Genomic DNA, 25,969 nt, shown 5'->3' on the forward strand with positions numbered 1-25,969 from the left:
TATATATATATATATATATATAATGGAATATTACTCAGCCATAAAAAAGAATGAAGTCTTGCCATTTGCAATAACATGGATGGACCTGGAGGATATCATGCTAAGTGAAATAGTCATACAGAAAAAGAAAAATATTATATAACTTCACTTATATGTGAAATCTAAAAAACAAAAGAAACAAACAGAAACAGAGTCATAGATACAGAGAACAAACTGGTGCTTGCCAGAGTGGAGAGGCGTGGAGGGATGAGTGAAATAAGTAAGAGAGATTAAGAGGTATAAACTTCTAGTTATAAAATAAGTAAGCCAGGCTTCCCTGGTGGTGCAGTGGTTGAGAGTCTGCCTGCCGATTCAGGGGACACGGGTTCATGCCCCGGTCCGGGAAGATCCCACATGCCGCAGAGCAGCTAGGCCCGTGAGCCATGGCCGCTGAGCCTGCGTGTCTGGAGCCTGTGTTCCGCAACGGGAGAGGCCACAACAGTGAGAGGCCCGCATACCGCAAAAATAAATAAATAAATAAATAAATAAAATAAGCCATGAGGTTGTCATGTACAGCATAGGGAATATAGTCAGTAATACTGCAATAACGTTGTATGGTGACAGATGGTAACTAGATTTATCATGGTGATCATTTTGTAATGTATAAAAATATCGAATCACTATGTCAGACATCTGAAACTAATACAATATTGTAAATCAATTATGCTTCAATTTTAAAAAGACATGAACTATTAATACATGGAATAAGCTGGATAAATCTCCAGATAATTATGCTGAGTGAGAAAAAATCCCAAAAGATTATATACTGTATCACTTCATTTATATAACAGTCTTGAATTGACAAAATTATAGAGATAAAGAACACACTAGTGATTGCTAGGGATTAAAAAGGGGATGGGGAAGGAGGGAAGTGGGAGTGGCCATAAAAGAAAAAAATGAGGGAGCCTTGTGATGATGGAAATTTTAAGTATCATGACTGTAGCAATGTCGATATCCTTATTTTGATATTGTACTATTGTTTTGCAAGATATTAATTTTGGGGGAATTGAGTGAAGGATACATGGGATCTCTCTATTAAGTCTTACAACTGCTTATGAATCTACAACTGCTCAAAAAGATTTTTTTAAAAATCTTGAAGTGTCTCAGGTTCTGCTATGGCATTCAGAATTTTTTGCTGTAAGTGACAGGCAGCCAACAAAGAAGTGGTTAAAAGGATGGAGATGGGGTTGACATGAAACACACATGCCTTAGAATGGTCTCTCTGGCAGGGTGTGGCTGTAGGAGTGGAAGCAGGTAAGAGAGCAGATGGGCTGGGCAAGACTCTTAGAGATGGCACACTTGATGGCCTTTGTTTCTCACTGTGAAGTTAAGAGCAGTAACAAATTAGCTACGGAGAGTAAGATGGCAGGTTGGATAAATAGCTTGAGAAGAATGGTGACAATTTAAAAACTGAAAGGAAAATTATGGAGTACTGCTGGAGGCTCAGCTCAGGTTAATGACCATGACTTTGTTTGGATGTAAGATTTCAAAGTTAAGTAATTTTTCCTAAGTTTACTGATCACCTCTGGAGGAGAAAGGGAGACAGACTGGGCCCAGTTCAGATGGGAGAGTGCAGCCAAAATCAAAGAGGAGAAAAGTCAAATGTGTTCATAGAAAGCAGCTCCAGGTGAATGACTGTAGTCCAAATTGATATAGGAAAAAGCTGAGGTCAGAGCTATTTTGGAGTAGAGCTCTCAAGAAAGTGAGAAAGAAGGGACATAGAACTTGTACGTGGTGAGAAACTGAGCAAGAAACAGAAGAACTTGAACCAGTTCTTTCTTTCTTTCTGGCTGCGTTGGGTCTTCGTTGCTGTGCGCAGGCTTCTCATTGCGGTGGCTTCTCTTGTTGCAGAGCATGGGCTCTAGGCACACGGGCTCAGTAGTTGTGGCTCACAGGCTCTAGAGGGCAGGCTCAGTAGTTGTGGCGCACGGGCTTAGTTGTTCCGTGGCATGTGGGATCTTCCCGGACCAGGGTTCGAACCTGTGTCCCCTGCATTGGCAGGAGGATTCTTAATCACTGCGCCACCAGGGAAGCACTGAACCAGGTCTTAATGGCTCTGCAGTTCATATACTTTCCACTAAGTTCCCTCCTTTTTGAACCTGTTGGATTCAGCAGGTCAGCCCCAGGATAGGAGTGTGAGCAGAGTCTGTGCTAGCTCCAGTCTGGAGCTACAAGCCCAGAGTCTTGGAGTCTGTCCCAGAATGAGACCTGAGAGTTTAGAACAGGGTCTGTGGGCCTTTCAGAAGTCTGCCCTCTCCCCACTTGCTCTAGGAAGGCTTCCCTGATTCCCTCTGCCTGGGTTAGGCCAACACTACTAGGCTCACAACACATCATTCCATAGCCCCCACCCTCTACAAAAACTGGCTGCTCCTGCCAGATTCATCCTGGGGCCTGGCTAAGAGGAGGCTGTCTTCAGGAATATTGTCTTGGAAGGATTTCAAATGCAAATGGGCTGTTGAAGCAGATAGTCTTTGAAGATCATTTAAACTTGGTGGGGTATTGTAGAATCTATGAGTCTGTCTCATTTTCCCCCTTATTGTTTGGTTCCTCCAACCACTTCCTGGTTCCAAAAGCTAGTTCAACAGGAACCTGGTTCCTGAGCTTGTTCACTCCTCAGGGACCTGAGTGGAGTGACTCCTCTGTGGCTCAAGCCTGGCCTTCCCTGGAGATAGGCACTGCAGCTAAACATCCCAAAGACATCCTGGGCTCTTGCAGGATGTGGAGTGGCAGAACAGCTGGGGACAACAGCCAGGTTGAGTAACCTGGACCCTCAACACACCCTCTTCTCCACTTCCAGGATGGGTGGCCACCAGCACCTCATCCTCGACCATCCAGGTGGAGATAACAGTGAGAAAGGTCTGGAAGTCAGGCAGAAGAAAGAGAAATAACCAGTCTTGAACAACAGGAGACAGTAGTGCCATCTTGAGAAGAGGGGCTGAAGGAGGCTACCTTCCTGAGGGTCAGGAAGCTTACAACTCAGAGAAGAAGTGGAATCCCAGTCCACATTTCCAGGGAGAGCTGTCCCTCGTAGTCTCTGCAGAGAGAGAGTAGATGAGGGGAAGTGTCAAGTTCTCTCGGCATCTGGTATTCATTTTCCTTATTTATTATCAACCCATTTTATACTCTAATATCAAAAAAATTAATTTGGTTCATGATTTCTTTATTTCAAAAAATTTTATAAAGAATTTTCCTCTCTCTTTTGAATAAGTCCTTATCTCAAAGAGTATTTTTACATATCTTCAACTTGTTTTATCCCTCATAATTGTTTACAAAATATGTCTGCCCAAGTTCTGTGTTGGAACTTCTCTGTTTATTTGTTTTTGAATGGAATGAGTTCCATCAAGTTTTGATGTGCTTAGAAATAGTGTCTGAGAGAGAAGGGATGGAGGACTCCAGAACTACACTGTCAGCAACTTTACTTCACTGCATTTTCTTTAAAAGGCTTCTACCAGAATATGCACAACCCTCTCTGCTCCAGAGGGACAATGCTTGTTACCCTCCTAGAATAAAGAAAAAAAGAGAGGTCAGTCCTACTTTCAGAGTGAGTTGATTATGTTGGCTAGATACGACGTAACTGTAGACCCCAGGATTCAGACTAAAGCCCCTTGTAGTTCTCTGACCTATTTTTGGTGGATTTTTCATCTCTGCTAAAAGATATTTGTGAGGCTGTTTCCCTTACATTCTTTTATTAACCTACCTTTAAAGAGTTTTTTGTTTGCTTATTTACTTGTTTTGTTTTATATTGAGATTTAAAAGAAAATCCAAGAAAAACAGTTATAATAAGCCCATGCTGTCAACCCTTCAGGCTTCCACAGTATGTTTGCAATTTATTTCCATGAGGCCACTGCTTCTTGTTTAAAAATAGAGCGTTTTTTATTAGACTCTTTACGATCATCTCACATTTTTAAAGAAAGCACTGCTTTCTTCAATATGTGAAGAGATCAGCATTTCACATATGAAATGCTACTTTTGTAGTCAGTGGGTTTAAATTATACTTATTCTCTAGTTTGCTTTTAGATGGAGTACATTTTTCAATCTCTTTCACATTTCATATTTGCTGTGTGTGTGAACCCATGTCACCTAATATCAGAGCTGGTGTTTTCCCAATGCTTTTGTCTTGTCTTATTTTTCTGCCCAGATTGAAGAGGTCCCCTCTTTCTGAAGAACTCATCCGTGCCCCAAGGATGCTCCCTTCCCAGTCCTTTGCCAACATCTTCTTCTTCCAGCCATCTGCTTTCTGAATGATTGGCATCAGGGCTGGAGGCCATTCATGGCTGGATCTCCATCCTCTTCTCCCCCACGTTCACTGCGGCCCTCACTGGAAACTGCCTGATCCTCTTGGCTGTGAGGAGGACCCCCAGCCTGTACCAGCCCATGTACTACTTCCTGTCTATGCTGGCCCTCATCGGTGTGGGCCTCACCTTGTCCACAATGTCCACCACGCTGGCTGGGCTTTGGTTTGACCATTGGCTCATCAGCTTCAATGCCTGTCTGGGCCAGATGTTCTTCTTCCACTTCTCTGTGGTGGAGTCCTCAGTGCTCCTGGCCATATCTTTTGACTGCTTTGTGGCCATCTCCAACCCCCTGTGCTATGCAGCTGTCCTCACAAACAATGTCATCATCAGGATGGGGCTGGCCTGTGCTACCCTGTCTCTCTTCCCAGTGCCATTCCTACTTAAATGTCTGAACTTCTGCCCTAATAAGACCCTCTTATCCCATTCATTCTGTTTCCATCCTGACGTGATGAGAGGAGCCTGTGCTGACATCACCATAAACATCCTCTATGGGTTCTACGTGGTACTGTCCCCTGGGGGCATAGTTTCCCTGCTCATTGTCCTGTCCTACACTCTCATCCTGCCCACGGTCCTGGGGCTGGCCTCTCCCAGGGAGCTCATCGGGCCCTCAACACCTGTGTCTCCCATATCCTGGCCATCTTTGTCTTCTTTATTCCAGGTATCACCATGTCCATGATCCACCATTTTAGGAGGCACCTGCCCCCCATTGTACATGCCCTTGTTGCCTGTGTGTACCTGCCGGTGCCCCCTGTGCTCAACCCCATCATCTACAATGTCAAGTCCAAGCCCATCAGGGAGGCCATGCTCAGGATCCTGAGGGGGAAAGGTCAGAGTTGATGATGCAGGATGCCTGCAGGATTGGGACCCTGAAAAGAGTTTGGTAAGCCAAAAAAATAAACTTCTGGATAGCTCAAGTCCCACCCATAGTTTCATTTTGGGCATCTGGGAAAAAAAATAATAGATAATTATGAGAGACTTTCATTTATTTAGTCTCTCACTTATTTCACATATATTTTCTCAATGTTAACTTCTTTCAGGTCCTATGTTAAGTACCAGGAACACAGAAATGATTTGTAAATGGTCTTGCCCTTCAAACATCTCACCTTTGAATATATATGAAAAATACCCAAGGGGGACTTCCCTGGTGGCACAGTGGTTAAGAATCCGCCTGCCAATACAGGGGACATGGGTTCGATCCCTGGTCCAGGAAGATCCCACATGCCGCGGAGCAAATAAGCCTGTGCACCACAACTACTGAGCCTGCGCTCTAGAGGCCGCAAGGCACCATACTGAGCCCATGTGCCACAGCTACTGAAGCCTGCATGCCTAGAGCCTGTGCTCTGCAACAAGAGAAGCCGCCGCAATGAGAAGCCCATGCACTGCAACGAAGAGTAGCCTCCGCTCACCACAACTAGAGAAAGCCCGCGGGCAGCAACGAAGACTCAATGCAGCCAAAAAAAAAAAAAAAAAAGCCCAAATAAGAAAGTGTTTAATACAGTGTAGTAAGCTCATTGTTAAAGGTTTGTGCAGAATTCTGGGTAAGCAGAGGAGCAAGTTATTTACCTCAGTGTGCTTTGGCTTTCTCTACAATGGGAATATTATAATGTCTATCTTATAATGTTGTTATAAGGATCAAGGTGTGGACCGTAATGTACAACATATAGAAAATACCAATAAAAGTTTTCTCTTGTTGTTATTGTATTCATCACTCATTTATTCATCAGAACCAATGTTTGATCTCTGGCTAATTTCTGAGACCTCAGAAATGAACCAGACTCAAATTTTTGCCTTTGAGAACCTCATAGCTTATTTGAGTAGAGAGAAAAATAAGTAGGCAAGTATGATGACAAATAATAAGTTATTGATGCAGGGTAAGCACAGGGATGTGTAAGAAAAAAAAAAAAAAACAGTAGACCTGTCCGGTTTATGAGTTTTCTGGAGGCTCTGTCTGGGCAAGATCCTTTGAAAAATAGAGTATATTATGCAGATACGGGAATACGGAGTAGTTTGGGGCAAGTGGAGAAAGAGTAGGAGAGGATACTGCAAATGGAGGAAACAGCAAGTTTGCTTTCTTAGAAGAACAAAGGGTTTAGTGTGATTAGAGAAGAGAAGTGGCAAAAGATGAGGCTGGAGTAGAAGGCAGGGCTCAAGCAAGCAGAACTTTTAAAAATATAGTATATGCAAAGGGAGTTGGGTCTCTTCCTGGGTACAAGTATGGTGCCGCTTCCAGTGCGTCATGCTCCACTATAAAGAGCAAATGGGATTTTGAAGTGAGATCTTAAAGGGATCTTTGTATGTTTATACAGCACTTACTATCTTCTACTTTATATTCTAGTGATAATGACTCCCATATCAAGGACTTTTTTTTTTTCCTATTTGTCTCCTAGAAGTAAAGGCCCAGCAGAGAATTTGTGCTTGGTGACGATTTGCCAGAGTGAATTTTCCAAAGACTAAAAGGGCAGAACCACACCCAGAAGAGAACTCAGTATTCTAGGTCTGCTGAAACTTTAGAGTTTTTTATTAAGTTGAAATAGGCTGTGAACCGATGGAAAGAATATTAGACTAGACATCAGAAGACTTAGATTCTAGTACTGACCTTGATATTGTCTTCTTCCCTGTGTTCTTTTGAAAAACACTTTCTTAAGTCAGAGTATTAGTTTCTGCATTTGCAACATAGGGATAATAATACTTCCTTCATTCCACCACAGGAGGGATAAGATAATAAAATGAGGAAAAGGAATAACAAGGTTCTTGAAATCCAAAATAAAGTACATTTCTTTAAGCAAATATAGTTCCTAAAGTTTCATTTCTTCCCCTAGTTTTTATAGTTTGTGATGAAATTTAAAGAAAATATCCCCGTGACCATTGGTCAAAGTTCGGGGGACTACACTTAGAGGAAATCAAGGTGGATATAAGAAGAGGAAAATTGAGAAGTTAAATGGCACAGTTTGGCAAATGCCTTCTTCCTAAAGTCTAAAACTCTTAGGGCTGTATGTAAGACTCTTAGGTTGATTTCTCCCAGAAGCAAATTTTGAGACAAGACTTAATTACAAGTAGTTTATTCGAGAGGTTTTTCCAGGAAGTATTGTTAAAATATAGAGAGAAGTAAGCAAACCAGTAAGGGTGAGTGATTGAACGTGTTACCTGTGTGAATAAGAGGGGTGAAAACTCAGGGAGTAATTTGGAAACACAGTGTAGAATATACTTCAGTTATCACCACTGTGGAGCCAGGAAGGTGAGATATTTACCCTTCCGTTTGTCATTGGCTGAAAGCTGCTCCCTAGCACTTCATGTCTGCCCCTGTGTGATGGAAAGAAACCCTCCAAGTGGGGACTCATAATTGGGATGCAGGAGGATGCTGTCAGGATAGAACAGTGAGCACTGAGGGTTATGGGAGGGGTACTCAGTGTACACCATACTCTTCACCTGGCATCACTCTGATCACAGGTTTACACTAAGTTAACTGCATCCATCACTCATCCTTCACGGTGGTGGCAATTTCAGAAAGAGAAGGAAAGGAAAAAGATTTATAACTAAATGTATAGAGGAACAATCTAGAGGTCCCATTACTCTGACTGGTCCCAAGGTAAAATTAATATTCATAATTTCCCTCTTTTACCACCCATTCTACATTCCACCCTTTCATGGTCAGACTTCTTACCCAACAGCAAGCAACCCAGACCTTTTCCTTAAGGAAGGCGCCACCTTTATAAGCAATTTATTCGTGTTGGTCTCTAATGTTAACAAGTCAGACATTCAGCAGTGGCAGTAACTAGATTTGCCTTGGGGAAAGGGAGTTTATTTCACTGGACTGTTGCTTACCCCCATCTCTGTCACCCTGGTCACTCAGTATAAGGGCCCATCATGCAGGCACTGGGGTGAGGAGGGACAGAAGCTTGTTGGGCACTGGATGTGTCATCCTGTCATCCTGTTTACCTGGTTGTTCAGTGCTTCCTTTAGGATGGAGACTCTCTGGTGAGCATTAATGTGAGACACAGATTTGCACATTTTAGTTACATTCTCATATAGCCATTCACATATCTTCCCCAGACTTTTGTTTTCAATCTTCCAATATTTCTTCTTCCAGGCCTCCTCACTATTCTTCAGGACCACCTCTGAATAAAACTGTAGTGAGGCAACACTATTTGTTTTACTTCTACCTACATATTAAGCCACTCCAACCGTGAATCAGGCCCAGCTTACTCCCTCCTCCGTCAGTTAGACATAGGGAAATCCCCATGAGACTGTAGGTACAGCTGAGGAAGAGGCATTGATGTAAAAGAGACAGGTGACAGGAAGTCTAGGCCACCTGTTTATGTAACTCACTTGTGCCTGCTAAACTTGTACCAGTATAATTCATAGTACTGTCCGTACTCACCCTTACGACATGGGTAGGCCTGACAATAGCCATTTAAAATAGGAAATTTTAGTCACATAGTCACTTGATGTCCCATGATCAAGTGTTTAATTCCTATTAGGGTCCAGTAACATTCCCATACCTGTCTTTTGAACAGAGAGGACTCTGCTGGAGACAGCACGGCCTTGCTCCAGAATCCTAGGAGTCTGTGCTGCACCTCTCCTATTAGGGCTTTATGGAGACTTCACACATATTTATCTACAACAGGCATCATGGTTTTACCAAGTTATATGGCCCAAGTGACATAGATTCTTGCATCACAGACTAAACCTGCTGCAAAGCCCTCTCTTGTTCTAGGCCCTCTCAAAACTGACAGCCTGCTACACACCTGTTGAATTATTCCTAAGGGTATATGTGCTCTCTCTAAAATCCAAGGAAGACTAACAGGTGCTGTGCCTCTTTGCTGACAGCAGGAAGGACAAGGTGCAATAGCATGTCTTTTACCTTGGAGAAGGTATGCTGACAGGACACAGAACACTAAACCTATAAGAACTTCACTGATGTGTCAGGCGGCCTAATGTTTGAGGACTTTATCTCCCACTCCGTGATGTGTATATGTGTTACCAGGGTATTCAGAGTACTTACCACTTCCTGGTTTCCAACACCTTGGTTAGTTATCTCAATATCCATGTCCAAACATCATGTTCCTTCAGTTCTTAAAAGCCCTTTTGGTGAAAAGCATCTTTCCTTCTGTGACATAGGCATTGCTTCTTTTCTCATGACCTACTGAGTGTTCCATCTAGTTATTAGTCACAAGTAGTCTCACCCCCATGTTGGCTAACTCTGTCTCTTTCCAGAAAATAGAAAGATCCTCTTTTTCAAAATGAGGTAAACAGTACAGATGGGTCACTGAAGCATGTCAGTGAACCTTTTGAAAGCATGTCTTAGAGAGGGCTGGGCTAGATAACCAAAGAGTCTCTATATTCCAGAGTTCTGATGGCTCATGTCTCTAATCTCCCTGGGTCTTCCTTTCTCCTGAGAGCTCCCTTCAGCCTCCTCCATCTTCCTTACCCTCTCATCACATGTTCCCATCCCAGGGGTGAAGCTCAGCAGAGAGTAATTTCTCTGTGACTCAAAGCTTGGTGTCCCTGGAGATGGGCTGCATTTCCCTGCAGCAGCATAAAAGGGGAGTGTCTTGGCTGCAGGGTCTTCCTGGGCTTCTATAGGATATGGTACAACAAAACAGCCTGGGGAAGCAGCCAGGGTGAGTAGCCAGGACTGAGTGAGACTCAGACCCTTCTCTATGCCCAGAGTCCTGGAGGGCACCTCTTTTACCTCCTCCTCTCCTCCTCCAAAATAAGAGTCAAATAGAAATAAATGACAGAAGGCAGAGGTAGCAGAGAAATATGGACACAGGGGTACTGAGTATCCTCAATGGTAGTTTCATATTCTGCATAAGGGAGAGATCAAGGAGAATCTCTTGCTGAGGCTTCTGAGTCGCTCAGAGAAGGGCTCAGAGTCCCAGACTTTATTTCTAAGAATGACGCCTATATTAATGATCTGAATTGGTAATGGTTAAGGATACAGAATCTTTTCTGGGCTGCCATTCTAGAAAAATAGAAATGTTCGTGCTTGGCAACACCCAAGTATAGTCTGCAAATCTCTCTAGTAAAATTTTCATTCATTCATTCATTCATCAAAACAACCAAATTCCCAAGATATGCCATATATTGTGCTGAATGGAGCCTTATCAATATAAATCAGAATTACTGTTCTTGGGAGGCTCAAGCTAGCTGAGAGGAGAGAGAAATCAGAAATTACCATGTAAGCGACCGAATGATTGAATGGGGTTTCTAAGAGACATGAATGAACAAGCAGGGAAGAAAGAAATGGTTGGGTGTGGGGGAGGGTTGTTTAGCAAAAACAAAAGGTTAGGAGCAAGAAAACCTTAGGGCAAGGGTATTTAGAGGAGGGGAAAAAAACAGAATAAAGAGGTGGGAAATTAAAAAATAACTCTATTTCAGGACCACTGGATCTTGCAATCATAGAATGCCAGAATTAGAAAGATGGATAATCTAGTCCAGTTCCCTTTTACAGGTGAGGAAATGGAGCAGCATAAGGAGAAACTAACAAATTTTTAGTAAGCCTGGCACCAGGGTGCAATCTGTGACAAACAGATTTGGAAGAACAAGGTATTTTCTGGCAAACAGAACCAAGATTAGATCATTCTACACTCTCTCCTCACTAGACACTTGACTTCTCCAAGCCACAGTGTCTTCACTGATATACATGGAGAAAGATCTGTCTCACGATGTTGTTTCAGAGTTGAGGGAATTCATTGTTCATCAAAACTTGACTAATTTCTAATATGTGTCTTATATAACAAGCACAACTCAATGATATAGTGGCATAGCTGGGTCCAGAAATCTCTTCTCTAATTCTCTACATTAAAATGAGTTGAAATGCATCATGTCTGTTTCATGCTGTATGATAGTTTTACTCCAGCAATTACAAACCATGGAGAGAAAACCAAGGGTCTCTGCCATTGCAGTTGCCCCAGAGATGCTAGAGCCTTGAAGGAATATACATCCAAGTGACAGTACAGAGCTCCAGCTGAATGCACTGATGGACTGGCCTAGAGAATGATTAAGAAGTTCAGTGGAGCAGGGATATGCCAATTTCAATGCGGTGCCTTAGGAAAATTGAGCTGATTAAAGCAGTTCAAGAAATCTGCAAGAGGAGGGGACTGGTGGAGAGAAATGATACCAGCCAAGCAGCCACCCTAAGAAAACCATAAGAGAAATGATGAGATTATGAGCAATTGAATTAGGGGCTGAAAAATGGGAAGGAGAGCACAGATGTAAGGCATATTGGGCAGATAGAATGAGTTGATGAAAAGACATCCATTATCTTTAATTCTATGCAGATCATCCAATGGTAAGATTGTAAGTACACATAATGTCTGTGAGAGCCCCCATCACACTTCTCAAAGCAGAGTATGGATAGACCCAAATGCTTGAGATTCATTGTTGACCTGTTATAAATTCATTTTTTCCATGCATTTAACCAAACACTTCATTGGAAATTTCTTCTATGCCCAGTCATCCATAAATCAAATATGTTTCTGATTCTATGATGCATTATTGTCTGGGAAGACCTCAACCACACTCTTCTTCAAAATCAACCACTGATCCTAGTATCTGGAGGATAAGGAAACAGAAATTTTCTTTTATTTCCTCTCTTTCATGAGTTTGTAGATTTGATTATTGATTCTGTCATTTATTTATTCAAACAAGCAAATATTTGAGAATCTGCTCTGTTCCAGGCATTGCACTATGCAAGAGCTATGTGTCAGCAAATAAAACCATATGGCTGATCTATTCATGGCTCATACCGTCTAGCAAGAGAGAACAAAAGATTTCAAGGAAAGAAGCAATCATAAAATTATAAAATGTGTAGAATGGTATAAAGGAAATTAAGAACGTGTGGGGTAAGGATAATGGGCTCTGGGCACCTACTTAGTGAAAGTCATCCCAAATGGTCTCTGGGAAAATGATACTTAAGATCTAAAGACTGAGGAGCCAGCCATGAGAAAAGCAAACTGAGGGATATTGGATGAACAGGAAAGCCCCAAAGTGAAGAAGTAACTTGGCTTTTTTAATAAACTGAAGTAAGGTCAGTGTGGTTAAAGAATACTGAGCAAGCGTTAGTCCGTTATGTGATAAGGGTGGAGAGTTAGGCAGATACAAGATGATAGGAGTTGGGAGGGATAAACTGGGAGATTGGCACTGATGTATACACACTACTGTATATAAAATAGATAACTAATAAGAACCCTAATAGCACAGGGAACTCTACTCAATACTCTGTAATAGCCTATACGGGAAAAGAATCCAAAAAAAAAAAAAAAGAGGGGAAATATGTATAACTGATTCACTTTGCTTTACACCTGAAACTAACACAACATTGTAAATCAACTATACTCCAATAACATTTTATTTAAAAAATGATGGGTCAATATCATCATATGTCATCATATCACAAGCATTTTATCAGAGTGCACTGGGGAATGATTGAAGGGCGTTAAGCAGGGGAGTAACATAAACCAGTCTCTTTCCTGAGCCTCAGTTACATCATCCCTAAAGTAGGGATAGTAATCCCTTCGGGGTCTACATCACAGGATAATCGTGAAGATTAAAGGAATAATATACAGTGAAAGATTTAGAGATATACAACATGTTAGACAATAACAACAAAAATCATGTCTGTGGTGCTTTGCACTTCAGATAATTTTTCACATACTTTGTCTCATTTAAAGAAGAGGTCACAGAAAAGAATATTGGATTTGGAATGAGAGAGACTCAGATTCAATATCCAGGACTACAATATATGAGCCGTTCATTCAGAAGTCAGCCACTAGAGTTGAGTCTCAGTTTCCTCATCTGTATAATAGGAGGGGGAAGATGGCCTTGTCCAAAGTCTCTGTTGATTCTGAGATGGAGAAATTCAGTCAAAAATGCTTAAGTGCAAATCAATTTATTATACTCAAAAATGTATCATACAAGAGCAAGAAAAACGTGACCTTAGGAAGACCTGGTTTCAGGAAGTGCAAAGCCATCTCCATGGGGGAAAAAAAGCAGCTTCTCACTCTTTCAGACACTCTCTCTATGGGACTACAGGAACTCTCATCTTTGCCTCTTTCTGCATATCTGATTCAATGATCCTTATCTCTCTCCAAACAGGTATTCTCCTTTTCTCCCTATGCACATGGAAATAACACATCCTCAATTTGGCCAACAAGTAGACAATGACCAGTTTCTCTGAACTCTAATCACTGTTTCCTGCAGAGAAATTTCATTTCATCAGCTCATACCAGAGCTCAATGTTAAGGATGATGAACTTTTGCAGGATAGATAAAATAATGTAATAATGACATGACTCTTAGGGCCCAATACTGTGGCTGAGAGGGAACGGCCTTAAAAAGAAATTTATGATTTTTATAATAAAGTGAAAAAATCTAGGCAAATGCATTAACATGGTATATGGAATATAATATAATAGGGAGTCAGTGAAGATTTAAATTGTTATCATTATTAGGTTTTAAACATATTGGTGAATAGTATGACCAGTTATGGAATTGATTTTTAGAATTGGGATTCAATACTAGATTTTTCTTTCCTATCATCCTGGATCCTCTAAGTGTCTGCCGAGATTGAAGAGACCACATCTTTCTGGAGACCTCATCTATCCCACAAGGATGCTCCCTTCCTGGTCCTCTGGCAACATCTCCTTCTTCCAGCCACCTGCTTTCCTGATGATTGGCATCCCAGGGCTGGAGGCTGTTCATGGCTGGATCTCCATCCCCTTCTCCTCCATGTACACAGCAGCCCAGCCCTCACTGGAAACTGCCTGATCCTCTTGGCTGTGAGGAGGAACCCCAACCTGCACCAGCCCATGTACTACTTCCTGTCCATACTGGTGGTCACCGTTGTGGGCCTCACCTTGTCCACAATGCCCACCACCCTGGCTGTGCTCTCGTTTGACCATTAGCTCATCGGCTTCAATGCCTGCTTGGTCCAAATGTTCTTCCTCCACTCTTTCTCCATGGTGGAGTCCTCAGTGCTCCTGGCCATGTCATTTGACCACTTTGTGGCCATCTCCAACCCCCTGCGCTATGCATCTGTCCTCACAAACAATGTCATCATCAGGATGGGGCTGGCCATTATGGCCTGTGCTACCCTGTCTCTCTTCCCAGTGCCATTCCTACTTAAATGTCTGAACTTCTGCCCTAATAAGACCCTCTTATCCCATTCATTCTGTTTCCATCCTGACGTGATGAGAGGAGCCTGTGCTGACATCACCATAAACATCCTCTATGGGTTCTACGTGGTACTGTCCCCTGGGGGCATAGTTTCCCTGCTCATTGTCCTGTCCTACACTCTCATCCTGCCCACGGTCCTGGGGCTGGCCTCTCCCAGGGAGCTCATCGGGCCCTCAACACCTGTGTCTCCCATATCCTGGCCATCTTTGTCTTCTTTATTCCAGGTATCACCATGTCCATGATCCACCATTTTAGGAGGCACCTGCCCCCCATTGTACATGCCCTTGTTGCCTGTGTGTACCTGCCGGTGCCCCCTGTGCTCAACCCCATCATCTACAATGTCAAGTCCAAGCCCATCAGGGAGGCCATGTTCAGGGTCCTGAGGGGCAAAGACCAAGGCTGATGTAATTATGAAATATCACAGGGTCTGGGTACCATAAAAGACACTTTCTATAGCCTCATAGGAACCTGCTACCCTCAGCAAACACTGAAAATTCTTAGTCTATGCTAATACAGTGGGAAGACCATCAGGCTTCTTCACGATACAAATGGATGTTCACCATTTACTTTGTACTAGAAGCAGTGCTGTGGATTAAAGACTGAGAAATATGTTAAATATGGTCATTTCTTTATAGAAACTCACAATCTTGTGCCAGGATAAAGGCATGTAAATACACAGACTGTAGACTTACACATACCATAATAAAGTTCAGTGCAAGAGATTACTAGGGACTGCAAATCCGTTCTTGCCAGAACTGTCCTGGGAAGATTGGATGAACCTCTACAAAGGGGAGAATGTTTTTTATTTCATCTTGAAAAAATATATAGGGTTTTTCTAGGCAAATTATGAATTAACAAAGAGGAAAATCTAGGGCAAAAACACATGAAAAAGGCATTTTTAATTTTTTCATGAAGTTTTATTGAACAAGTGAATAAATAAATGTGTTGATCATGTGATATGGTACCACCCACCTCAGTGCTAACTCTTCTTATAACCCCTCTCAGGAATGTCCTTTTCTCCAAGAGGTCCCCTTGCTTGACAGATTCCATAATGAAGTCTGACACTGACAATTGCATCCTCTTCTATAACCCCATTTCAGATCTGCTCCAGATTATCCACACCCTCATTCTTCAACTTTGTTAGAGTTAAAAGCCCTACATCCTTGTTGGCTCCCTTAGGAAGGGAAATGGCAAGTTCTGCATCAGCTTCATTCCCTTGGGCTCAAATCTAAGATGAAAAGCTGAGTTGCCAGGCGAGTGGACAAGAAGTTTGAAAGTACTTTGTTTAAGAGATGAACAATGAGTATCAACTCTGAAAGCCTAAACCAATGTTATAATATAATCCTTTCCCAAGTTCAGATCTGTCTATGTCAAGAAGGCCAAAAAAAAAAAAAAGGCGGCGGCCAGACATAGCAGAAGGCAATGACTCTTCACATGTATGTCTATTGCACCCAAGGGAGTCTTATCTCAATGTAGTTAAAGGAGTGATATAAGATACCTTATTATCTTAAATAGATACAACTCAGAGGTCTCACTCAAACCTTTCTGAACTGGAAATGGTCCAGTTCTAAAGGTCTTTCAAGAAGTCTGGGAACACTGAAGAGGGAATACTTCTTTTGGCCTGACAAAGCATAAACAGCTTCATTTAATAATGTGTTACTAAAAAGAAAAATGGCAAAAATCAAATCAGACAACAGAAATAGAGTGAAACAGAGGCTTTAAAAGTACATAAAATCAATGAGAGACACCAAGTAAAGTAGCTGAATAATATGGTATGTGGAAAAATTAGAGATATTATACTGGAAAAGTAAGATGGGAACAGGGGGAAAGGAGGCTACTGTCATTCTGAGAAGTGCAAATTTTTATGGGAAGTAATAAAAGATCTCTGATGATTTTTAAGCAGGGAAGTTAATCAGAGTCGTGCTTGGAAAAACTCCTATAAGCTATGTGGGATTTAGGACTGATGCAAAAGATGTTTAAGGCAAGGAGACCAGTGTGGAGATTTTGACAAGTGTCCAAGCAACAGGGGAGTATCTTGACTAGAGAATAGCTAGTCAGAATTGAGAACACAAGACATGTTTACGAATCATTTCTAGGTAAAACCTAAAAAAAATGAGTAAGGGACTTGCAGATTGAAATTTCATATTATGCAGACTTCTCTAGGGCCCAACAAAGTTCCAATAGTTGAGATGGTGGGGCCAGAGACGAGAATATCCAAATAAAGGAAATGGGGAAGGTAAAATGATGCCCATGTAAAACGTATATGATGAAGGTCTTTAAACATACCCTAACTTCTAGCCAAATCTCCTACAAGAGGCAGGCAGCCTTTTCCCCTTATCCTAGTTCTTAACTCCAGGCTCTTCTGGATGACCCAGTAAGTGTTTATGAAGTAAATGACCAGATATAGTTTTGTCTCTGTATATGGCATTTAGTACTTATTGAGAAACACAAGAAGGTGGTGGTGGTGGTGATGTGTATGTGGATGTGTGTGTGGATGTGTGTTTGTATTTACATTCACCAAATGGTTAATCCATTTAGGATCAAAACCGTGAAACTTTATCCTGAGCCTATAAACTATCATAGACTTGGAATCCCTTTTGAAATCTAAGATAGTGGCAGCATCCCCAGGAAAAGAAAACTATATGTGTCTGTCTGATTTATCTCTTTATTATCCACCTATCTATGTCTCCAATGGGATTTCAGACAATATAATACAGATACACACATTCATCATATGTGCATACAGAAGCATGAACACAAACACTTATTAAAAATCTGGAAGAATAAACACCAAAATGCCAACAATAATTTTTTTAAGGTGACAAGTTTATTGGAGTTTTTATTATATTTTTATTTATTTTATATTTTCAGAGTGTCTAAGATTTTTGTTTACAGTGGTCATATACTGGTTTCCTAATATGAAAAAAATCTGTCTCTTTCTCCCTCTTCTCTCTCTTTCATTCTGTTTCTTTCTTTCAATTTCAATATCAAGGCACTATCAGGAACTGGGATGACCCTCCAAATAGTTCAAAGTGACCAAAGCCAGCAATGACTCTAGTTTATGCCCTATGTTCTGCTGGCCATCACTCACCTGGGCATAGCAGGTTCCATACTGCTCACAATTCTCATCTTCTGGATTCCAGTCCAAGAAATTAGATATGCTCTTCCCATATCCTCTGTACCAAGTAGTCCTGTGCTACTAGCTATAGCTGGAAAAGTCTGGCTGGCCATGTGCCATGCTCTCTACTATACTACCTGCTTCTCATACTTACCTACCTCTCTTTTGGATGGAGATCTCATTCCTCCCCCATTCATTCCTACTGTACTCCTATAGTGTCCATACCCTTCCTTCCCATTCTGCTTCTTCTGGGAGTGCTGTGCTTGGCTTGTAGGGCTCCTGGGTGGGCCTCTGGAACCATACTCAGGCTAAGTACAGCTATCAGGGATGCAGTCTTTACTGAGCTCTCCTATGGTCTTGATCTCTGAGCTTTGATGCTGTGGGCATTCCCTGAAGGGTAGCTCAGAGCCCTGGGAATACATGGTGTTCACTTATATACTCTATTCACTTTCTGTGGACCTATGTTTGACTTAGCCTTGCTTCCTGGCTAGCCACCCGGGCCACTGGCCCTACTCAGTCTCACAATACCTCCTGCTCTTGACTCCCTGGTCTATAACCAACCCTGCTCTTTCTGCCATGAGCTTCTAGGTTTTCTCAGCTGCATCTCTCCATGTAGTGTCTCTCCAGATATCCAGTGAATGTCCCTACTGTTAATTATACTATTTCCCAAACTAGCCACTGTTGGGGAATTACCCAAACATACTCCTGTTGCTACTACACAAGTACAATGGCAAATAGGCCAGGAACTATTGAGATTAAAGCCATCAGCAACATTAACAGGAAATTCCTAAATACAATACTGGATGAGTGAGAAAGGAACTTAAATACCTCCCCTAGAAAATGCAAGACTCTGGAATGTCTAACTCACTATCCCACTAGTCTAACATTCCCTCCTCACAATATGGGATTGGGCATCAAAAGACAATTTTTTTTGAGCCTGCGTGATCTCATTGAACATCAGTTCCCCCACTGGTACAATGGGGGTAACTAATCATATTCCTGCCTAAATCAAAAGGTTGATAAGAAAATTGGAAATGAAGGAAAAAGTTTCACAGTCTATGAAAATGCTCAGAATACATCTTTCATTAATGTAGATAAATATAATCTTTTGTGAATTTACTTTCAATCCTTTCTTAAGGATTGCTACTCAGAAGAAAAGAAATTATTTTTTCTCTGTGGTCATTTTGAAGAGGGAAATCCAGGTATGTCTCCTTTCCTAAGATCCAAAATGGTAGGGCATTCTGAAGAGGAAATCATGGTTTTAAGCCAGATTATCTAATTGTATTATATTCTCATATTTATTTTATTTTTGCCTTGCCTAAGCCTTTGGTAAATGTCTTTTAGAAATATCACCCTTATCTCAGAATGCTAGAAACTATCAGTGCAAGCAACCATATGAATTTTTTGGACTTGAGAATTGGACTGAATGGTTAAGTGGGAAGTAATAATCCTCCAACCACAACTACCTCAAAGAACTAAAGGGTAAAATAATATTGAAAAGTAAGGATTGGGAATATACAGTTCTGCTGCCCCTACTCAGATGGAGATTCTCCAATCAGTTTCATCTTTGAAGGATAAGTTGTGCTTTCATTAAGAATTCTTTTCCTAATAACTGTCTTCCAAAATGTTGAAATTAAAATCTGAATTGAAGGACTTCCTGTGAAAAAGAAGTTTGATCCCTGACACCTAGGGATCCGAAGTGTGGGTGGTCACATGGAAGAGACGAAGGATACGCTGCCGGATCTCCTTTGTCTTCACTCCATAGACAATAGGGTTGAGCACGGGAGGAACAAGCAGATAGGTGTTGGCCATGATGACAGGCAGGAGGGAGTCATGCCGCTTTTCAAACCGGTGCACCATAGACAACCCAATGAAAGGTACATAGAATATGAAAACAGCACACACATGAGAGACACAAGTACCAAATGCCTTTGCCTGGGCTTCACGTGTCAAGCCCAACACAGTCTTGAGGATAAGCAGATACGACAAGGAGATGAGAAGTGAGTCCAGGCCAATGGCAGAGATGATGACAATGAGGCCATAGATGATATTGACGCGGATGTCAGCACAGGCCAGCTTCATGACATCTTGGTGTAGGCAGTAGGAATGGGAAAGGATGTTGGAGCGGCAGAAGGGCAGATGTTTGATGAAGAAAGGCAGGGGTGCCATAAGTGCAATACCCCGTACCACAGCAGCCATGCCGATCTTGGTAACACGAGGCAATGTTAGCACAGTGGCATGGCGTAGTGGGTGGCAGATTGCCACATAGCGGTCAAAGGCCATGGCCAGCAGCACCGTGGACTCCATGCCAGATAAGGAGTGGATGGCAAACATCTGTAGCAGACAAGCATCAAACTGTATGGTAGTGGAATTGAACCAGAAGATGGCCATCATTTTGGGCATGGATGAGGTGGAGATGAGGACATCAAGGCCAGAAAGCATGCAAAGAAAGATATACATGGGTTCGTGTAGGCTATGCTCCGTCCACACAATGTAGATGATTGTCAAGTTACCTAGCACAGCGATAAAGTAGAGGGAGCACAATGGGAAGGCCAACCAGAACTGAGCTTCTTCCAATCCTGGCAGGCCTATTAGAATGAAATATGTGGCACTGGATTCGTTGCCACTGGGATCCACCATAGTGAAGATGCTGAGCTGAGACCAATGCCAGGCAGGTAGAGGCTGGAATACAAAGATAAGCCATTGTCAGATCCTCCAGAATTCCACTGCCATTTTTCTTTTCCTCCACCCTGATATCCTGTTCTCTGACCAGAACTCCAACTTCATTGCCTATCCAAACTCTGATTCTATTCTAAACTCAGCCTAACTATCCTTCATAACTCAAGGCCCAAATGAGCATTCATCCAGTCTTTCTTACTAACCCCACCTCTGAAGTTAATTCTGAAAACAAATGAAATACTAAAGTAAAAATTCTAAGCATTCTAAATCTTTTAGTTCACCAAGGATAGGTTACTGACTAAGTACACATCAGACTTAGATGATAAAAATTCCCATCGCTTCTATCTTATCCTACTTTATGCTCCCCTATGCTAAATACCCACTGTAATTCTAATTATATCATTAGACTATCATTAAGACTAATCCCAGTCCAATGTAGCAATACTCTAGTAACATAGATTAATGCTGAAATCTAACCTTATCACTAATCCTAATGATCTCACCAATTCTAGCCTTAACCCTAACTTTAACAATAACCTAGGACTTAACTCTAGTTGTTATTTAAAACTTAATGTAACTCCCATTTACCATTGCAACAAAAAGAATAAAATATCTAGGAATAAACCTACCTAAGGATACGAAAGACCTGTATGCAGAAAATTATAAGACACTGATGAAAGAAATTAAAGATGATACAAATAGATGGAGAGATATACCATGTTCTTGGATGGGAAGAATCAACATTGTGAAAATGACTCTACTACCCAAAGCAATCTACAGATTCAATGCAATCCCTATCAAACTACCACTGGCATTTTTCACAGAACTAGAACAAAAAATTTCGCAATTTGTATGGAAACACAAAAGACCCCGAATAGCCAAAGCAATCTTGAGAACGAAAAAAGGAGCTGGAGGAATAAGGCTCCCTGACTTTAATAATGTAAAACTTCATACACCTATTTTATTATGATAACCCTTAATTTAATTAAAAAAAAAAAGACACTAACTTCATCCTGAACTCTAACTCTACGTTTCACTCTTGCCCAAATGTCCACCCAAAGTCTTACACTTGTTCAGACTGCCCAGATTATATCATAAAAGGAACAATGACTGCAATGAATGCCAATGGTGTCCCACTCGGATTCCCTTCACCAAGTCAATGCATCTATGTCCCATTTGCAGTGGGTGTTGAGTACTAAAGACTCAGAGTTCTCCCTTTCTAGAGAAAATTTTCCTTGATCAAATGAGAGACACTTCACCCAGGAAGTTATGTTATCCCCACCAGAGCACATCTAGAAGTCAATGAGTGCCTAACACAAAGATACAAAAGGCCAGCCTTCTTGTCTTCAGGTGGGACCAAAGCTGTGATGTAATGTGTGCTTCAGAGCTTCTTGAGGAACCAAAGCTGAAGCTGGTCTCCAACTGAGATCACAGCCTCACATAATTTTCTTTCCCTGCTCTATCCTATTTCCCTCACTCATCTTCTCATGACAATATATCCTTTAAACAAGAATTTCTACCTCAAGCTCTGTTTCTAGGGGACCCACCAGGCTTAAGAGAGTGGGACTGACACAGAGGACTAAACCTGAAAGATGATGGCATTAAAAGCACTGGAGGAACAATCAATCCTATACCAGGGTTCCAATATCCTTGAATCTGGCTATTAAAGTGATGGATATAAGTACAGATTGCTGAGGTGGGAAATGTCAGATTTGAGTTTTCTCAGATTATATCTCTCCGTTGAAACAATTACAGAGTTAACTAACTTCCTCCCTTTTTTCCTTTCCCCCATTCACAAATATTCACATGCTCCTACTAGTTATTAGATTATATAATTGTAGTTACACACACTATATATGTGTATGTATTCTCTCTCTCTCTCTCTCTCTCTCTCTCTCTCCATATATATACATATATATATATATATATATATGAGACTATGTAAATCTCTCTCTCTCTCTCTCTCTCCATATATATATATATATATATATATATATATATATATATATATATATATATACACACAGCTGTCTCCTCTTCCCATTAGGAAAATAGTGACACTTATCACTAGGGTATATTTAAGATAATTTTATCTTGGTAAGAAAAAAAGAAGGGTTAGGTTCTTAAGATCTGGCCCTTGACAACTGGGGTAGGGGCTTCTGCACAGGCTACCAGACAGCAGTTGAATGCACAGAAGAGCTCATGGGCAGCATCAGGAGGGGCTTACACCATTCACTGGGCTCAGGATGTGTTGATGGTCTTTGTTCCACTGTTGAGCTATCACCCAGAGGGTCCCTCAGACCAGACACAAAGGAGAAGACACTGGGAGCATGAGTTTTAGAACAGAGAGTGACAGAGTTTAAACAACTGGAGGGAGAAGATATAAGGAGCCATGCTTAACCAAGAACTTCAGGCTAAGAGGCCAAAGTCTTCTGTGTCACTTAAATCTTCTGTACTGACCTCTCCGTAGCATATGACACTGTGATCAGTTCCTTCCTTCTTAAAATTTCTCCTTGTTCCTTCTGCTTCTCATCTCTCTCTGATCACTAGTTCTTGGTTCTTTCTGGGTCTTCAGCCTCCTCCACTTGACCCTTAAACATACTTTTAAATGACAATGCTCTCAGAATTTCATCCTCAGATCTCTTCTCTCTCTATATACTCTCCCCGAGCCATCTCATCTCCTTCAGTAAACCCATTATTTACGTATAAACTATTGATTCCCAAATCTACTTGGGAAGGCCTGAATTATCTTTTGTGATCAGATCCATAATTCTAGTCACTAAAAGAGTTGTCTCTCAAGCACATCAAACTCTCCATGTCTGAAGATCAAAGTCTTCCAGAGGCAGTATTGTATAGCTTAATGTTAAGAGTATGAGCTCTGAAATCGATCCTGGATTCAAATTCCAGTCAACAACTATGTTAGCTGTGTGATCTGGGGCAAATCATTTAACCTTTCTAAGCCTCAGTTTCTTTATTGTTAAAATGAGGATAACAGTCACTGCCTAATAGAAGTCAATGTGAGGATTAAATGAGATGAGTGTAATGCTTTTAACACAATGCCTGGAACAAAGTAAATATGCAAAAAATTATATCTGTTGTTGTTAACTGTTTTCCTGTAGTGTTTCTTTTTTTCTATTAAGGTGGCCTAAACAGACACACGAGCTAAATACCCTGATTCTCATGGCCACGACCCTAGTGTTAACTTTATCATCGGCACAATCCCAGTAATCTTCTGCCCACATGAAATCAGGTCACCATTTATTGTTTAAAAAATACCTTTGTAAGCTCCAAATTAATTCTGGAATAAAGACTAAACTACTAGCGTGGGACAAAGCTCTGTCTTTCAGCATTTGGCCCTAGTTTCTCTCTCACCACTCTTCACCATGGTCCCTATGCTCCAGGCACACTGGAATACATGCCATTTCATAAATGTAGCATTGATCCCATGCCTCTGTGTCTACTTGTCTTTTTTACTTCTCTTCCCTTTGTCATGGCCCTCCCAGATCTCCCTCCTTAAGTTCCCACTGGGCAAAATCTTATCTTCCACATCCTGGTTTACTGTCTCTTTCCTACGCACTTTCCTAAGCCTCCTTCCCTTGGGTATGATTAAATGTTTCCTGCTCCGTACTCCCAAAGAAATTTGTTTAGGTCTCTTTTTATGCATTTACCATCCTGAACTGGAATTATTGCTATGTTTATTTCCCACTAAGTTATTAATTCCTTAATGTCAGGGACCCTATCATATCGATTAATTAGTGTTTAGTTACTGTTGGTTGAAAATAAACATTATATTATAAAAGGAGTTTTATCAAAAGAAGAATTCCTCAATAAGTGTCTAACAAGGGTAGCACAGCCAAGGGGTAAGAAAGACTGCCATTTGTCTGAACTATAGAGATTTTTAAGAAGAAGTGAAGACTGTTTGGAAGGTTAGGGCGTGGTGGTCATAAGTTCAGAACAAGAAACTTTAGAGTCAAACAGAAAAGACCTTTCTTACCCAGGGAGCCAGAGGGCATGAGAACAGGGCAAGTGCAAAGCCTTGGCTCTAAATAAATGCAAAGTGGGCATGCAGCATAGTCTGTGCCCAAGAGAGGGGCTGACCTAGGATCCCTGACTGGAGACATTAGCAAAAAGGCTCTAGTGCTCCAGAGGGTCAGATATCAATACCATCCAGAAATTTTACATGGACAGGCAAGGCAAGCTGGGCAATCCCCAGGATAAAAATGTGCTGCCTTAGGAAACACACTGCGGAAGAATCATGGGTTGGCACATTCAACCCTATTACCTAGGAGGGTAAAGTGATGTGTGGAGCAGAACCCTGGGACTAGAAATGAGAGCCTCGGGTCTAAGTAAACGCAGAGGACATTAATAACCTCATTGTGTTGCTGCAAAATTAATGAGGTCAGGAATGTCAAAAGATGTCATAAAACAGCATCACAGGGTACAAAGCACTTTTTTTCATGTTTCCATAAAAATGGGGAATAAGGTCTCTGAAAATGTCTGAAGTTTCCAAAAACTTTTTATCCCCCTTCCATCTGTCACCTTAACCGCCACTTCACCTCAAGCACACACTTATACACACACACATACTAACTAGCAGCCAGTCTCTCACAATGGCAAAGACTAAGCACTGAGATGAAGATACTGAAACACTGAAGCACAAAGCTGAAGCACTGAGATTCAGCCGGCCTGGAAGGGAGGCACGTCCACAGCGCGAAGTGGGCAGTTCTCACTGGAGGTCAAATCAGGATGGACCTCAGAAGGCAGCAGCAGGAGAGAAATGAAGGAATAGAGAGGGGAGCCAACCGGAGGACCCAAGCATCACCCTTCAGACTGTCCAGCCCTGAAGCACCCTAATCTCCCACAGTCCTGCCAGCTGACTACCAGCCTGAGCAGCTTTTAGCAATTAGAACCATAGCACACACTCAGATAACATTTGGAAGCTCTGAAGGAAACTGGAGCGAAATCACTCTATTTTGAAAACAAAACAGAATCAAGGAAAAATAAACAAAGAGAGGGGTCTTTTTCTTTATTAGAAAGCCTGCACTTCCTTAACCCCCAGGGAGTAGCCCTGTGCTTGCGATTTTCTCTGAAAAGTCACACTATTTTAGCAAGTCTCAGGAAGTTTCTTGGAGAACTGTGAAGAACATCTTAGCCCTTTCTTGAGGATGGGGCATCGGGAACCTCCAGTGATACAGAATAGAAATCTACGTTGAGGCCTTCAATCCTCCCCATTCCTTCCCCCTAGCCTCTAGGACTCTGTCCCCCAGTGCCCTCACAGCCCCCATACCAGCCCATCCTCACATTCTTTCCCAGAGCTCTCTGAATGCCTTCCATCTCAGACACGTGTGGAAAAGCAGTCAGGGATACAGACCCATAAGAACGATGAGGTCACTGTCAGCATTGATTCTATTGTTTTTATGATTGTAACAGAAATCACTGAATACCTACAAAATGCCAGACACTATATAAATATTATCTAACCCAGGAGCAATTCTGCATAATAGGACTTCTATGTATCATTTCTACATTATAGGTGTAAAAACTGAGTCCCCAAGAAGTTAAATAATATTCCCAGGGTTTAGTAGCTGACCGGTAAAAGAGATATTTGACCTAGACTGTTCAATTCCAACACCTGTACATTTTCCCTTTAACCGGCTTTG

At 41.6% G+C, this 25,969-nt stretch overlaps 3 protein-coding genes across 3 annotated transcripts; 2 read left to right on the forward strand and 1 right to left on the reverse strand.

Moving 5' to 3' along the window:
- The first annotated feature begins 4,223 nt into the window (after positions 1 to 4,223).
- LOC112404734 (olfactory receptor 51I2-like) lies at positions 4,224 to 5,171 on the forward strand. Its single transcript, XM_024752840.1, is given in 3 exon segments — positions 4,224 to 4,291; positions 4,293 to 4,930; positions 4,933 to 5,171. Coding segments are annotated over 3 exon segments (945 nt in total).
- Positions 5,172 to 13,948: 8,777 nt separating this feature from the next.
- On the forward strand, positions 13,949 to 14,915 carry LOC112404736 (olfactory receptor 51I2-like). Its single transcript, XM_024752841.1, is given in 3 exon segments — positions 13,949 to 14,077; positions 14,080 to 14,674; positions 14,677 to 14,915. Coding segments are annotated over 3 exon segments (963 nt in total).
- Positions 14,916 to 19,316: 4,401 nt separating this feature from the next.
- LOC112404740 (olfactory receptor 51E1) lies at positions 19,317 to 20,270 on the reverse strand. The gene has a single exon (XM_024752846.1). The coding sequence runs from the start codon at positions 20,268 to 20,270 to the stop codon at positions 19,317 to 19,319; it is 954 nt and encodes a 317-aa protein (XP_024608614.1).
- Between the last annotated feature and the right edge of the window lie 5,699 nt (positions 20,271 to 25,969).

Source organism: Neophocaena asiaeorientalis, unplaced genomic scaffold (genome assembly GCF_003031525.2).
Source record: "Neophocaena asiaeorientalis asiaeorientalis breed wild unplaced genomic scaffold, Neophocaena_asiaeorientalis_V1.1 scaffold512, whole genome shotgun sequence".
NCBI classification, from domain to species: domain Eukaryota; kingdom Metazoa; phylum Chordata; class Mammalia; order Artiodactyla; family Phocoenidae; genus Neophocaena; species Neophocaena asiaeorientalis.